We start from the raw sequence: 13,419 nt of genomic DNA on the forward strand, positions 1-13,419 counted from the left end.
TCTTATTTTTTGTTTTCTCACGTGGAGCTTCCGATTGATTCTTTTAGACTAGAAGATTGAATGAGGTCCACGTCACTTGGGCGGAGCAACAACGCCCCCTCGCTTTCTTGCCCCTCTTCACCAGCACCCAGCCCTCATGACTTCAGACAGGGACCTTTTCGTGGCCTATGGTGAGCGTCTATCCTTTGATTTTGTCCCCATTCATGTGCTAACGCTTGTCGCTGTCAGGCGCCCTCATGGGCGGAGCCCTGCTCCCCATCTACCACGGCGCCTATGCCTCGTTGCGCACGCCAAGATCGACCATCGAGAAGCTCAAGGCGCGCAAGAAGCTGTCGGACGCAGACTTGTCAGACTACGAAGAAGAGCTCGATGAAAGTGGGCTTCCAGAGACTCTGACGTCCGAGGATGCCTACTGGCTGCCGGTCCTCGGCTCGGCCGTCCTCTTTGGCATGTTTCTCGTCTTCAAGTACCTCGACAAGGTCTGGGTCGATCGTGTGCTCGGCTTCTACTTTGCCTGCGTGGGCAGCTTTGCCGTCACAAAGGTCAGTGCTTTGTCTTGTGATGTGAACATCGACAATGTCGACTGACGGAGCGAGGAAACAGGCATTCCTTGCGGTCGTCACCGGTGTCCTTGGCCGCGAGAGGATCAAGAACATGGATTTGACCAAGCTTCAGCTCTCGAGAAGGGTGCGCAAGGGAGGCATCAAGGGCAAGGAGAGCAAGCCTCAGGACCTCTTGATTGTTCGTTTGACCAACATACACCCACCCGTCGTCGTCCTCTCGAGCATCGTTGTAGGCGCCTACCTGTGGAACAAGCACTGGATCCTCTCCAACGTGCTTGCACTCAGCCTCTCGCTCTCTTCCATCTCGCTCCTCGCCCTCGACTCGTTCAAGACGGGAAGCATCATGCTCGCTGGTCTCTTTGTCTACGACGTCTTTTGGGTCTTTGGCACAAACGTCATGGTCTCGGTTGCCCGCGGTTTCGACGGGCCGATCAAGATCGTCTGGCCAAAGAACCTCGTCGAAGGCCTCTTTGACGGCGCAACGGACTGGAAGATGACGATGCTGGGTCTGGGCGACATTGTCATTCCGGGCATCTTCATCGCCCTCGCCCTTCGCTACGACCAGCACCGGTATGCCAAGGTCAACGAGAAGCTCCTCATCACCAAGCACGATGTCGACTTCCCCAAGCCATACTTCAAGGCCACGCTCGTTGCCTATGTTGCCGGTCTGGCCACGACGATGCTCGTCATGCACTTTACAAAGGCTGCGCAGCCCGCGCTCCTCTATCTCAGCCCAGCCTGCGTGGGCGCGATTGTCATTACCAGCCTTCGGCTGGGCCAGTGGAGCGAGACGTGGGCATACGACTCCAACGAGGAGGATGCCAAGGCTGACGAGGAGGCAAAGAGAGCCAAGGGTGAGGCTGCCGGCGAAGATGAAGCTGATGACGATGACGACGACGACGACGACAATGACGAGGCGGCCTGGGAAGGCGTCAAAGACGATGGGTCCAACGCGACACAGCACCCTCGCTCCACGAGGAGCTCTACGAGAAAGAGAAAGACTTCCACAAAGACAGACAAGTGAGCGACTCAAGACAATGTTTCATTACTGCATGTGCATCGTGAATGTCGAGAGATTTATTACAGCTTGAGGCCATCGAACATCCTGTCCCTTCCCTCTCAGTGCACGTGATGTCCAACTGAGCTTTGTGGACTGTAGCCAGTTGCGCCGATCTTATGCCTGGGCCTTCTGTGTCTTCCTACTTCTGAGCCATAGTCTGAGGAGAAGTTAATGGTGACGAGAGTGGAGTGGGGCGAGGCTTGGGGGATGAAGTACTGCTCGACGTGCATGATTTCGCCATTGAAGCAGACTAGCTTGAGCTGGATCTCCACTTCGTTGCCGCTCAAGCCCTTCATCACGAAGAAGCCGTTTTCGAAGGTCATAGAAGTCCAGTCTGAGGAATCGGCTGCAAGACGAGATCATGAGTCACCTTCAGAGCTCATGCAGATCAGACAGGGAGTGATTGATTCACTCACGCAGAGCCCATGACATGGCAACAACAGGGTACGTCGAAGCACGAACTTGGAATCTCTTCCAGTATGGGTTCGAGTTGGGGCCGTAGTAGATGGCAAGGCCACCCGTGAAAACTTTCGAGCACGGTTCGATGTCCCACTCGAATAAAGAGCCCTCCGTGCTGCCATCCGCTTCGAGGTAGTTCCAGTACTCTTGAACCATGTCCATGCCACCAGGGCAATCGGGGCATTCGTTGGTCACAATCGCTACTTGGCGTACCCTTTCTGTGTACACTACGAGGCATAGTCCGCATGCGTGGCCGTCTTTGAAGACATTGTACTTGTTATCGAAGGCCGCGTTGTTGCATTTGTAGGAGCCAAGGGCGACACGGGGCACATTATCGGGCAAATCCCAGTCTGCGTAGAGGCAGGCACCCTTCCCTTTCGCGCCCTCGTGATACGAGGTCAGAAGGCCCGCATTGCCTTTCTTCTTCCAGAACAGGGAAGGGTACTGCGAGGACGACCTCATGATGTAGCCAGAAACGGTAGAGGCCTCGTTGTCGTTGTGGAGGGTTGTCGAGGCGTAAGAGTCTGTGAGGTGAGAGGGTTTGAGTCGCGACCTCTGAATCTGAGGTTGACGACGTAGTATTCTCACGTTTTTGGTCATCGTCCAGTTCTGATACGCTCTTGTCATACAAAGAAATCGTTCTCTCTGAGCAAAGAGCACAAATCAACGGGCCGGCCATGTGTTGCAGACGAAACGAGCACGGTAAGAACTCACTGCCATCTGGACTCTCGCATCGACCTGGGTCGCCTTGGCTCTGCAGCGATGATCTTAGTCCGTTCTCAACGGAATGCATACGGTGTGGTAGAAGGCGTGCTTCTGTGAGGCGCAAAGAAGCCAGGCCGAACTGGACAAGTGACAGGAGCAAGAAGAGCCGGTGCATGATGCTTGTCGATAGGGAAAAAAGTGGACACCCTCTCTGATGCAAAAAGGAGCCATTTGTGCCTTTAAATAGTCTGCCGCTCCTATGAGCTCCCGTCGCTATTAAGATGACGCTCAGAGCAGGACGTCGCACGTATGTCGGGTCTCACAGTCAGAAGTGCGGCACTTCAACCTCTCCCTTCTCAATATGACAGCTATTGTGTACGCCACGCCTTCACACAAGACGGTCTCTCAAACATGACTATGCAGGGAGAATTTCGCACGCACACTTCGGTCCGACTACTTGACCGACGAGCGAGTGGGGGCCCTGCGCCCCTCGAAGTTGCAGACGATAGCGCCGCAACAATACAAGCAGCGGCGACTGTTTGCGTGCCTACCTCTGAAGGGCCGCACCTTCGAGCAGAGAAGATGGGATAAGCGTCATGACAAATCTCTTCGACTCGGCCGAAATTTCAATGCGCTTCGTGTGATTGGTTGTTCGGACAGGCGCGGTGGCTCTGGTCAATTTTCGAAGTAGTGGCCGAGCGACCCGTTTCCCATCGCTGGCTTCATCGATCGCATCGCATCGCCTTCTTTCACAATCATCAGGCGGACTATGATGCTGCGGGCTTCGACCTCTGCGAGCGCCGCGCGCGCCTCGCTGCGTGCACGATCGCCGCTTACATCATGCTCCACCGCCGCCTTTTCGACCTCGGCAATCGCCAGGCAGGCCTCGGAGGCGCCACAGCAGCCAAAGAAGATGATCAAGCTTCACGTCAATGGCAAGGAGGTCGAGGTCGAGCAAGGGTGAGTGTCCCCGATGGCAGTCAGAGATGAGCAAATAGCTGACTCGCATTTGATGCAACAGTACGGCGCTCATCCAGGCTTGCGAAAAGGCCGGCGCTCAGATTCCCCGATTCTGCTACCACGAACGGGTAAGTCTGATTCAAGACCGTGTGCCAGAGAACGCCAGAGCTCATCACACCCCAACAGCTTCTCATTGCTGGCAACTGCAGAATGTGTCTCGTGGAGTCCAAGGGTGCTCCTAAGCCGGTGGCCTCGTGCGCCTTCCCGGCGATGCCCGGTCAGAACGTCTTCACCGACACTCCCCTCGTTGCCAAGGCTCGCGAGGGCGTCATGGAGTTCCTGCTCGCCAACCACCCGCTGGACTGCCCCATTTGCGACTGGGGTGGTGAGTGTGACCTCCAGGACCAGAGCATGCGATACGGATCCGACCGATCTCGCTTCCACGAAATGACGGGCAAGCGGGCCGTCGAAGACAAGAACCTGGGCCCGCTCGTCAAGACGGTCATGACCCGATGCATTCAGTGCACCCGTTGCGTCCGTTTTGCCAACGATGTCGCAGGCGTTCAGGAGCTGGGCACGTCGGGCCGTGGCAACGACCTGCAGATTGGTACCTATGTCGAGAAGGCCATTGACTCGGAGATGTCGGGCAACATGATCGATCTTTGCCCTGTCGGAGCCCTCACGTCGAAGCCGTACGCCTTCAATGCTCGACCCTGGGAACTCAAGAAGACTGAGTCCATCGATGTCCTCGACGGCGTCGGCTCCAACATCCGCGTCGACTCGCGCGGTGTTCAGGTTATGCGCATCCTGCCCAGGACCAACGACGACGTCAATGAGGAATGGATCAACGACAAGACGCGCTTCGCTGCCGACGGTCTCAAGTACCAGCGCCTCACCACGCCTCTGATCAAGCAGGGTGACCGCTTTGTGCCTGCATCGTGGCCCGAGGCCTTTGCTACCGTCTCGGAAGGGCTCCGCCAGTCGGGCGCCAAGGGCAACGAGATCAAGGGCATCGCGGGCGCGTTGGCTGATGTCGAATCTATGGTCGCCCTCAAGGACCTCATCAACCGACTCGGCTCCGAGAACTTGGCTCTGGACCAGCCTGCTGGTGACCTTGTTCCCGTCCATGGTGTCGACGTCCGTGCCAACTACTCTTTGAACACGACCATTCCAGGTATCGAAGAGTCCGACTGCCTCCTCCTGGTTGGCACAAACCCGCGTACGGAAGCTGCCATTGTCAACACTCGGATTCGCAAGGCGTACCTGCACAACGGGCTCGATGTCGGCCTCATCGGCGAGGGTGTCGACACCACGTATGAGTACGCCCACGTCGGTTCTGACGCAAAGGCGGTTGAGGACCTTGTGGCCGGCAAAGGTGACTTTGCCAAGCGCTTCCAGCAGGCCAAGAAGCCATTGATCATTGTGGGCAGCGCCGTCAGCGAGCATGTGGATGGCAAGGCTATGCTCGGCCAGCTGTCGAAGCTTGTTCAGAAGGAGAAGCACCGCTTCCTCACCCCTGACAGGAACGGCTACAGCGTCCTGCAAAGGACAGCTTCCAAGACGGGCGCGTATGACATTGGTTTCGCGCCCTCTGCCGAAGCCGCAAAGACGTCGCCTAAATTTGTCTATCTCCTCAACGCCGACGACTTCTCGCCTGACTCGATTCCCAAAGACGCCTTTGTCGTCTACCAGGGCCACCACGGCGATGTGGGAGCTCAGTACGCTGATGTCTGCCTGCCTGGTGCCGCCTACACGGAGAAGTCGGTGACCTACATCAACACCGAGGGACGAGCACAAATCACAAGGGCCGCCGTCCCGCCGCCAGGCGCGGCGCGCGAGGACTGGAAGATTCTCCGGGCCTTGTCTGAGGTGTGCGGCGTGACGCTGCCATACGACGAGACGCTCGACATCAGAGATCGCATGTTTGACATTTCACCCACCCTTGTCCGCTACGACGTGCACGAGCCTTCGACGGTGTCTGCCCCGCTGGGCTTCGAGCACATCGCAAAGGCCTTTGCCTCGGAGAAGGCATCGGGTGCCCCTCTGCTCCGGCCCATCACAAACTTCTACCAGACCGACGCCATCAGCAGAGCTTCGCCGACGATGGCAAAGTGCGTCCAGTCCTTCATTCACAAGGCACCCATCGATGACGAGGATGCAAAGCCGTTTGCTAGCCTCGGTTAGTAATTAGTGATGCCCAGCGCAAAATATCAATACACGAGTCCTTTTGTCCCACGGATCCTTTTTGGCAGAATTTGTCTTCTTTGGTGATTGAGACGATGTGGGGCTATAGGTACAGTTTGAGCAGGAGCGAGAGAAGTTGTGTCTGTTGAAGCATTGATCACGCCGTGTTCTTGAGCACTGTGTGAAGAGGCAGTAAACGTCAGCTTTTTGGTTGCCTGGGATGCGCGATCACTGGTCCTTGAACGCACCAAGCACGACTGAATCGCCCCGCAAGAACATTTTGGGAATGAAGCGGTCCTTGTTGATTGGCTTGCGGTTCTTGCTCTTTGGCTGTTGGGAAGGGGACAGGTTGTGTGAGCGCGCACTGTAGAATGCCTAAGACTCAGCAAGGCTCACAATCTCGGTCCACATCTGTCGAGAGAGACATCCATCATCAGCTTGTCAGCAATTCTTTCTTCTTCTCTGAAGACACGTGTTTCATATAGCGCACCTCCTTGACATTCTCCAGGACCATGTTGCTGTGCCTGTCAAAAGCCTTGACACGCGCCAGAAGCTTCTTGTTGTTGCGAAGACTGATGAGGATCTGCGTGTGATTCCGTACGGAAGACTGAAGGACAGAGAGAGGGCCCTGCGTCACAAGGAACTCCTCCTTGGCGCGGATCTGCGCCTCGTCCAGCTCCGAGTTGGGCGTGTTGACGAATTCAGACATCTCTTCGCTTTATCGTTGTCGTCGTCGTTGACGCCGTGGATGAAAGTCGCGAGGAGCGATGAGAGAAGAAAGTGCAGACACTCCACGTGGCCAATTCCACTTTCTCTAACTTTTTTTCCCGGTGACTGTGCCTTGCCAGACTGTTCTTCTCGACTACGAAACAACAATGGCGAACCCAGACTCGCGGGCGCCAGCGCCTGCGCTCACCATCTGTCCGACCTCCAAGGACAACGTGCTGGCTCCACTTGGCCTAATCTCCTTCCTGACCGCTCTCCCTTCGTCGTCTTCCTCTGGCGTCTCGCTCCCCGTCGCGCTCGACTGGACCCACGATGCGCTCGACGAAACGACGCTGACGGTGAACCCAGGCGGAGAAAAGATCAAAGGCGTTGGGAATGTCTTTAGGCAGCTGACTACTATGTACGCTGATACGGGTATTGCTGGAAAGGACAGCGCGGACTCAGATCAGGTTGGTGCGATGGGAGAGGTATAGTGCTCTTCACCTCAGGCTGATATCAATCTTCCGACCTTTAGATTCAAAAGTACTTGACGCTGGCCGAGACATTCCCGAACATCTCCTTTGCCGATGGCACCAAGAATGCCGACGAGCTGGATCAGACCCTGTCTCTGCGCACGTACCTCGTCTCCACGGGCCACACGATGACGGCTGCCGACGTGGCAATCTGGGCTGGCATTCGCGCTTCGACGACGCTCCTTGGCATCAACAAGAAGGGCACCCACGTCCATCTTTCGCGGTGGTTCGACCATGTTGACAACCTTCCTAGCCTCAAGCAAGCAGTCGAGACGCTCAACAACGAGAAGAGCAACAAAGCCCGTGCTTCGAAGCAGGCTGCCTCCTTTGATCTCTTCCTAGGCGATGAAGCCAAGAAGGGCGAAGTCGTCACTCGATTCCCACCCGAGCCTTCTGGGTACCTCCACGTCGGGCATGCCAAGGCGGCCATCCTGAATCAATACTTTGCTCGGCGCTACGAGGGCAAGCTCATCATTCGCTTCGATGACACAAATCCCAACAAGGAGAAGGAAGAGTTTGAGGATTCGATCATTGAAGATCTCGAGCTGATGGGCATCAAGGGCGACTCGACTAGTCACACGTCTGACTACTTCGACGAGCTGTACAAGCTCGCTATCCAGCTCATCAAGCAGGGCGATGCCTATGCCGACGACACGATCCAGGAGGAGATGCGAGCCCAGCGAATGGATGGCATTGCGTCGAAACGTCGCGATTCCACCGTCGAGGAGAACATGACCAGATTCGCCGAGATGTCTACGGGATCCGATGAAGGTCGCAAGTGGTGCTTGCGTGCCAAGATGTCCGTTGACAACCCAAACAAAGCGATGCGGGACCCCGTCATCTACCGAGTCAATGCAGACACGCCCCACCACCGGGCCGGAACAACATGGAAAGTGTATCCAACGTACGACTTCGCTTGTCCTGTTGTCGACTCCCTCGAGGGTGTGACACACGCGTTGAGAACGAACGAATACAGGGACAGGAATCCGCAGTACGCATGGATGCTGGAGAAGCTCGGACTGCGAAACGTCAACATCTGGGACTTTGGCAGGCTCAATTTTGTCTACACCCTGCTGTCCAAGCGTAAGCTTCAGTGGTTCGTCGATCGTGGATTCGTTTCGGGCTGGGACGATCCGCGATTCCCGACGATCCGAGGAATTCGAAGGCGAGGCATGACAATCGACTGCATTCAGCAGTTTATCCTCGCGACGGGTCCTTCGCAGCAGGTCATCAACATGGAATGGGACTCGATCTGGACTCTCAACAAGAAGCTCCTCGATCCCGTGGTGCCACGCTACACGGCCCTGGACGAGAAGGACCTGGTCAAGTGCACCCTGTCTGGTGCAGGCGTTCCCTCGCAGCCCGAAGACCGACCAGTGCCGAAGCACAAGAAGAACCCGGAGCTTGGCGACAAAGTCACGGTCTTTGGCAAAGACGTTCTCTTGGAGCAGGCCGACGCAAAGACGTTTGAGGAAGGCGAGGTCATCACCCTCATGGACTGGGGCAATGTCAAGGTCAAGACGATTTCCAAGAACGGAGACAAGGTCGAGTCGATTGCGTTGGAAGCGGACTTTGACAACAAGGACTTCAAGAAGACTAAGAAGACGACGTGGCTTTCTTCTTCCGAGGCCCGACCGTCCGTCAAGGTGCACCTTGTCGACTATGACTACCTCATCACGAAGGCCAAGCTCGAGGAAGAAGACAAGGTCGACGACTTCTTGACGCCGCAGACGGAGTTCAAGACGGAAGCCATTGCGGACGGCAACGTCTCTCAGCTCGAGCGCGGCCAGGCAATTCAGTTTGAGCGCAAAGGATACTTTATTGTGGACCAGGTTGCCAAGGACTCAGGCGAAAAGATGATCCTGGTGAGGATCCCCGATGGAAAAGTCGAGACGACCAAGAGCAAGGGCGCCGGAGCCGAGGGATCTGCAACCGTTGCGGACGACTCCAACGCGAGGAAAGCGGCGGCCGCAGAGGAAAGGGCAAAGAAGAAGAAAGCAAAGGAGGAAAAGGAGGCCGAGAAATTGAAGAAGAAGGCGGAAAAGAATGAGAAGAAGGCTGCTGGTGCTGCTGCTGTGGGAGCGGCAGCGGCGGCAGGAGGTGCGACTGTAGCACAAGGAGCCAACGCCGCATTCAAGGAAGCGGCAGAGGCCTCAAGCACAGTGAAGAGCATGTACAAAATGAGACCGCTGACAAGTGAGGTCGACACAAGCCAGACATCGTCGAAGATGTACTCGATGAAAAAGTTCAACGACCACTGAGCTGGGCCATGTGCCTCGCCTTCGAAATCTATCAATTCAGATATTTGTCGTCTTCCCTCTTCGCGGTCCATCGTGGGATTGTCATTGCTGATGTGTGTGAGTGTTTGTCTATGTATACGTATGTGATGAGAAGTTTGTCACGAGCCTTGGGCTGGTTCCAAGTGGCCCCTGTCTTTTGGTGCGTTCTCGAGGGGAACACAAAACCCAGAGAAGAGAAAAGAGAAAAGAAAAAAAAAGAAGCAGAGGGCTGGAAATGAGGGGTGGCGATAAGAGCGCTAGAAAAGTGGGCTACTCAAAGGAAGCAGCTCTGGGCGCCAACCAGGAAGAAGCGAGAGGAAGGCGCAGCGAAGAGGGAGCAGAGAATGGGTGAATTGAGCGGCGCAACGGAAGCACACATCGTCGGTCCAACGAAGGAGTAAAATCATTTGGAATCACGGGTTCGTAGGAGCAGGCGTGAGAGTCGGAAGGTGCGTTTCGTTGAAATTGTCGGAGATGGATAGGGCAGTGCTTGCCTTGGCTGCCAGATCTTCGGTGCTCGTTCCGGTGCTGACTCGGACCGTGTTGTGCCCGGGCGTGTCGAGGAGCCTCTCAATTGCGTTCAGATGCTTTGTGAAGCCGCTCGTGAAGCGCTTCATATGCTGCAGGAACGGGCGAACGATGGCGATCAAGCGCTCGCGCTGGGTGCCCCGTGCATGTTCAAGTAGACGCTGCACTACGTAATTACCGTACTGGTCTCTCATCATGATGAGCACTGGAATCTCTGTCGTGTCGCCCGAATGACCACCAATCGCCGTCATCGTAGTGGCTGAGGTACTCTGCGCTGATGGGCGAGCAGGTACTGGCTTCATTGTCTCCTCGATAAGTTCTTCGCGGTCGATGTCGGGTGCATGACGAACGACCTCTTCGACGACGTTGCTCGCAAATTTGTGCATGCTCAACCGAAGCATGTTACCTTTCGTGACTTGAATGATACCTGTGCGGTCGACTTCGGCACCATGGAGGATGATCCACTGCATGACGTAGTTGCCGTACTGATCCTCCATGGCTATCGAAGGCTGCTGCATGAGCTCATCCAGTAATGGCCTCGATTGGTCCGCGCGGCAGTGCTCGAATACGCGCTGAAGTACTCGGCAAGAGTAGCAGTGCGAAGCGAGTGCCTGGACGTTGCCTTGGAATGCTCGGGGGACGAAATCGACGGCCTCGGGTGGCAGGCGTTCCAAGAGCTTTTGAACAACGTGGTTGGCATTCTGGTCCTTCACACACGTCAACACCTGCGGCTCGAGCTCCGTAGAGAGAAGAAGCTTCTGAGAGAGAGGCACGCATTCGAGTGCCCTCTGAACCACGCGGCAGCCGTAAGTGCAGAGTGAAAGCTGGACGACGTAGCCGTGCATCTGATCGACTAAAAGCGTGCGTTGCTGAGGGGTGCCAAACTCAAAGAGCTTCTGCACGACCTGTAGTTGATCGAATGACACATGGTCAGCGGTGCAATGCATGCAAAAGGGACAGATTCCAAACTCACATAGTTGCCAAAGACGTCGTTCATCACCTCGCGAGCGCTGAGGAGGATTTCGTCAAAGACGAGTTGACGCTCCTCGTCGCTCGCGGAGTCGAGCTTCTCTTGGGTGAAGCGGCTGCCATACTGATCCGAACTGAACTCGACGACGTGGCCGCGGATATCCATGAGGTCCAGACGTCTACGGGTGCCCCTCGAGCGGAACTCTTCCAGCAGCGGAGAGCGATTGGGCGCAGGGCGCTGCTGGGTCAGATCGACGACCGGTCCGCCAGCAAAAGTAAAGCCGGTGGGGAGCCCGCGCGAATAGTTCATCTGATTAGAGTTGCCCATCTGCGAGACCACGGATGGCGAGCGAGAATGCTGGGGTGAGAAGACAGAGTGCATCGATGGGATCCTCGAGTGGCCTCCGAAACCGGCACCAGAGTGGCTGGAGAGGGCGGGAGAGCCAGGGTAGAAGGCATCAACCTGGCCGGTTGGGAATGGCGGTCCAACATTGGGGGGCATGCCAGGTCCTGTCGGTATGCGACGGTGATTCATATTGTTGCCCGACGGAATACTAGCCGAGGTTGTAGGGCGGCTGGAACCCATGACGCTGCCCGTTGACCAGCTGGGAGAGTGCCCAGGATGGCCAAAATGGTGCGAATTCTGGACGTTCCAGCCTGCATGCGGAGAAAAGTTGGGCGCGATGGGCAACGGAGGCCCGTGTGGATTGTTGGGGTCAAGGTCGATGCTTTGGACGCTTGACTGATGGGAATGTTGCCCACTTTGCATAGGAGGGCGGCCAGGAGGTGGACCCCAAGAAGTCATCTGAGGCGGCCTCATGGCCCCGAAGCGCTGCTCGTCTGCGATGCTGATGTCGGAACCCATCACCGCTGGGACCATGCCTATCCCGGCAGGGCCAGTCGGGAGGGGTGTCACGGGATAGGTAAAGAATTGGTGACCGGGAGGCCTCATGAGGTCGTTGGGCATATGATGGCCGTAGAGAAACATGCCCGGATCGTTAGGCTGTGGGAATGCTTGCATCTTGGGCGTATTACTAAATGCACCGTTGCCGAAAGAGACCTGCTGTTGCTGCTGCTGCTGCTGCTGCTGCGGCAGGAGTTGCTGGTGTGGCTGTTGGTGCGACATGGATTGAGTGCCTGTACGAATATCGGAGGTGGAGTTGTAGCTTTGTACGGTCGCATCGCTCGAGGGGTGACCGTCGTCGCCAGCGTTGTGGCTTAATGGAGCCGCAAATGACGGCGAATTGCTCTGCTCGGATGGATGTAGTGTGCTGGGACGTCGCGAGTCGCTTCTCGCCATGGAAGGCATCGAATTGGAAGGATGACCAGGCATTGGTTCGGAAGTGGCCAGCAATTTGCGAGCAAGTGCAATGTCATTGTTGGAGGCTGGATCATCCAGCGTCGCAGACTACGGTGTTGGTGTCAGCATCTTTGAGCAGAGACATCTTTCGTCTGATCTGTCACTCACCTCATCGCCCTGCGACAGCTTTCTGACCAGGGCAGGGAGTTGCTTGGAACCAAGACCGATGCTTGCGCCACCGTCTCCGCTGGCCGGCCTCGTCGAGGGTGTAAAGGAGCGAGTGGGCAAGACAGCCGAGGTCCTCCGGAAAAAGGCGTCTGACTTGCCACCGTCGTCGCTGCCAGACTTGATCATCGTCTGTCCCCAGCCATTGCCTGGTTTCTTGGTGGCAATGGGGTGCTGCTGGGATGCTGGGTTCCAAGCTTCTTCGACGTCGAGAAATGCTGATGGCTCGCTGCCTGCCGCTGCGGTGACGGACGTGGTTGGGGCCTGGGAGGCGTGTATAGTCGCCATGATGAGGGGATCCTCTATAGGTCCGTCTGCTGGCGTGACGAGTGGGCTCGCTGTGCTTGTTCCTCCTCCGTGAGTACTGATGCTTCGCATGCTCTGAGGTCGCGTGCGTGTTCCAATGCTGCCCTCTGCTCGCGCCCCGCTTCCTTCGACCGCCACCCCCGCTCCTGTTCTCCCCGTCGCTAGATCTAGGCGTGTCCCTTCACCACTACCTCCTTCTTCTACTTCCCCGCGTCCTGCAAGGCGAACGCCGCTGCCGCTGCCGCTGCCGCCGCCTCCGCCGCCGCCTTCGATGTGGCTGCCGCGTCTACTGCTGGCCGACAATTCGGCTGCAGGGTATGTACCCGAGGAAATGCTTCGCGAAAGCTTGGTGCCGGACGCAAACGAAGACGACGAAGGCAAGGTAGAGGCAGATGAGGAAGGGTGCGAGCAGCCGTTCTGGCTGCTGCTACTGACGAAGAGTGGGGTGGACGAAGGCGTCAATGGTATTGGCAGCTGATGGCGACCAGTGTGAGGAGAAGCTCCAGAGGCTCGCCGGGATACCGAGTCGGAGCGAGCACTGTCGTTCTTACTGGGGTCAGAGCCGGCACCAGCGGCATTCGTAGTGGAAGTTATGGAAGCAGAGGGGGCGGTGCTGAGACGCGAAGAAGAATCGCCTGACGTG

General features: G+C 56.6%; 6 protein-coding genes across 6 annotated transcripts; 3 read left to right on the forward strand and 3 right to left on the reverse strand.

Annotated features, from left to right (window-relative positions):
• The first annotated feature begins 70 nt into the window (after window positions 1–70).
• On the forward strand, window positions 71–1,674 carry FA10DRAFT_264385 (hypothetical protein). Its single transcript, XM_025520628.1, has 3 exons — window positions 71–170; window positions 229–542; window positions 604–1,674. Exons 1-3 carry the CDS (start codon window positions 137–139, stop codon window positions 1,585–1,587), a joined length of 1,332 nt encoding a protein of 443 aa, XP_025380984.1. The 5' UTR covers window positions 71–136; the 3' UTR covers window positions 1,588–1,674.
• Window positions 1,675–2,031: 357 nt separating this feature from the next.
• Window positions 2,032–2,962, reverse strand: FA10DRAFT_277516 (hypothetical protein; the record flags this gene model as incomplete). Its single annotated transcript, XM_025523389.1, has 2 exons — window positions 2,032–2,606; window positions 2,797–2,962. The coding sequence occupies 2 exons, from the start codon at window positions 2,960–2,962 to the stop codon at window positions 2,032–2,034; spliced, it is 741 nt and encodes a 246-aa protein (XP_025380985.1).
• Window positions 2,963–3,548: 586 nt separating this feature from the next.
• On the forward strand, window positions 3,549–6,017 carry FA10DRAFT_237389 (putative NADH dehydrogenase 78K chain precursor). The gene is made up of 3 exons (XM_025519108.1): window positions 3,549–3,747; window positions 3,809–3,875; window positions 3,934–6,017. The coding sequence occupies exons 1-3, from the start codon at window positions 3,557–3,559 to the stop codon at window positions 5,929–5,931; spliced, it is 2,256 nt and encodes a 751-aa protein (XP_025380986.1). The 5' UTR covers window positions 3,549–3,556; the 3' UTR covers window positions 5,932–6,017.
• On the reverse strand, window positions 5,988–6,640 carry FA10DRAFT_237390 (Sm-like ribonucleo protein; the record flags this gene model as incomplete). The annotated part of the gene is made up of 4 exons (XM_025519109.1): window positions 5,988–6,108; window positions 6,180–6,261; window positions 6,328–6,342; window positions 6,422–6,640. The coding sequence occupies 4 exons, from the start codon at window positions 6,638–6,640 to the stop codon at window positions 6,089–6,091; spliced, it is 336 nt and encodes a 111-aa protein (XP_025380987.1). The 3' UTR covers window positions 5,988–6,088.
• A 145-nt stretch (window positions 6,641–6,785) lies between these two features.
• Window positions 6,786–9,506, forward strand: FA10DRAFT_274062 (glutamyl-tRNA synthetase). The gene is made up of 2 exons (XM_025523197.1): window positions 6,786–7,106; window positions 7,172–9,506. The coding sequence occupies exons 1-2, from the start codon at window positions 6,807–6,809 to the stop codon at window positions 9,428–9,430; spliced, it is 2,559 nt and encodes an 852-aa protein (XP_025380988.1). The 5' UTR covers window positions 6,786–6,806; the 3' UTR covers window positions 9,431–9,506.
• A 355-nt stretch (window positions 9,507–9,861) lies between these two features.
• Window positions 9,862–11,255, reverse strand: FA10DRAFT_224649 (ARM repeat-containing protein; the record flags this gene model as incomplete). The annotated part of the gene is made up of 3 exons (XM_025518618.1): window positions 9,862–10,181; window positions 10,245–10,881; window positions 10,950–11,255. The coding sequence occupies 3 exons, from the start codon at window positions 11,253–11,255 to the stop codon at window positions 9,862–9,864; spliced, it is 1,263 nt and encodes a 420-aa protein (XP_025380989.1).
• Window positions 11,256–13,419: the final 2,164 nt, after the last annotated feature.

This window comes from Acaromyces ingoldii, assembly GCF_003144295.1.
Source record: "Acaromyces ingoldii strain MCA 4198 unplaced genomic scaffold FA10scaffold_1, whole genome shotgun sequence".
Lineage (NCBI taxonomy): Eukaryota > Fungi > Basidiomycota > Exobasidiomycetes > Exobasidiales > Cryptobasidiaceae > Acaromyces > Acaromyces ingoldii.

What these genes read in the sequence shown, in the direction of transcription:
- FA10DRAFT_264385 (XM_025520628.1), top strand. Translation starts at nt 137, where the DNA reads ATGACTTCAGACAGGGACCTTTTCGTGGCCTATG. An exon ending in GGACCTTTTCGTGGCCTATG is followed by an intron (nt 171 to 228) that starts GTGAGCGTCTAT and finishes TGTCGCTGTCAG; the next exon opens with GCGCCCTCATGGGCGGAGCC. An exon ending in GCAGCTTTGCCGTCACAAAG is followed by an intron (nt 543 to 603) that starts GTCAGTGCTTTG and finishes GCGAGGAAACAG; the next exon opens with GCATTCCTTGCGGTCGTCAC.
- FA10DRAFT_237389 (XM_025519108.1), top strand. Translation starts at nt 3,557, where the DNA reads ATGATGCTGCGGGCTTCGACCTCTGCGAGCGCCGCGCGCGCCTCGCTG. An exon ending in GAGGTCGAGGTCGAGCAAGG is followed by an intron (nt 3,748 to 3,808) that starts GTGAGTGTCCCC and finishes TTGATGCAACAG; the next exon opens with TACGGCGCTCATCCAGGCTT. An exon ending in GATTCTGCTACCACGAACGG is followed by an intron (nt 3,876 to 3,933) that starts GTAAGTCTGATT and finishes ACACCCCAACAG; the next exon opens with CTTCTCATTGCTGGCAACTG.
- FA10DRAFT_274062 (XM_025523197.1), top strand. Translation starts at nt 6,807, where the DNA reads ATGGCGAACCCAGACTCGCGGGCGCCAGCGCCTGCGCTCACCATCTGT. An exon ending in ACAGCGCGGACTCAGATCAG is followed by an intron (nt 7,107 to 7,171) that starts GTTGGTGCGATG and finishes TCCGACCTTTAG; the next exon opens with ATTCAAAAGTACTTGACGCT.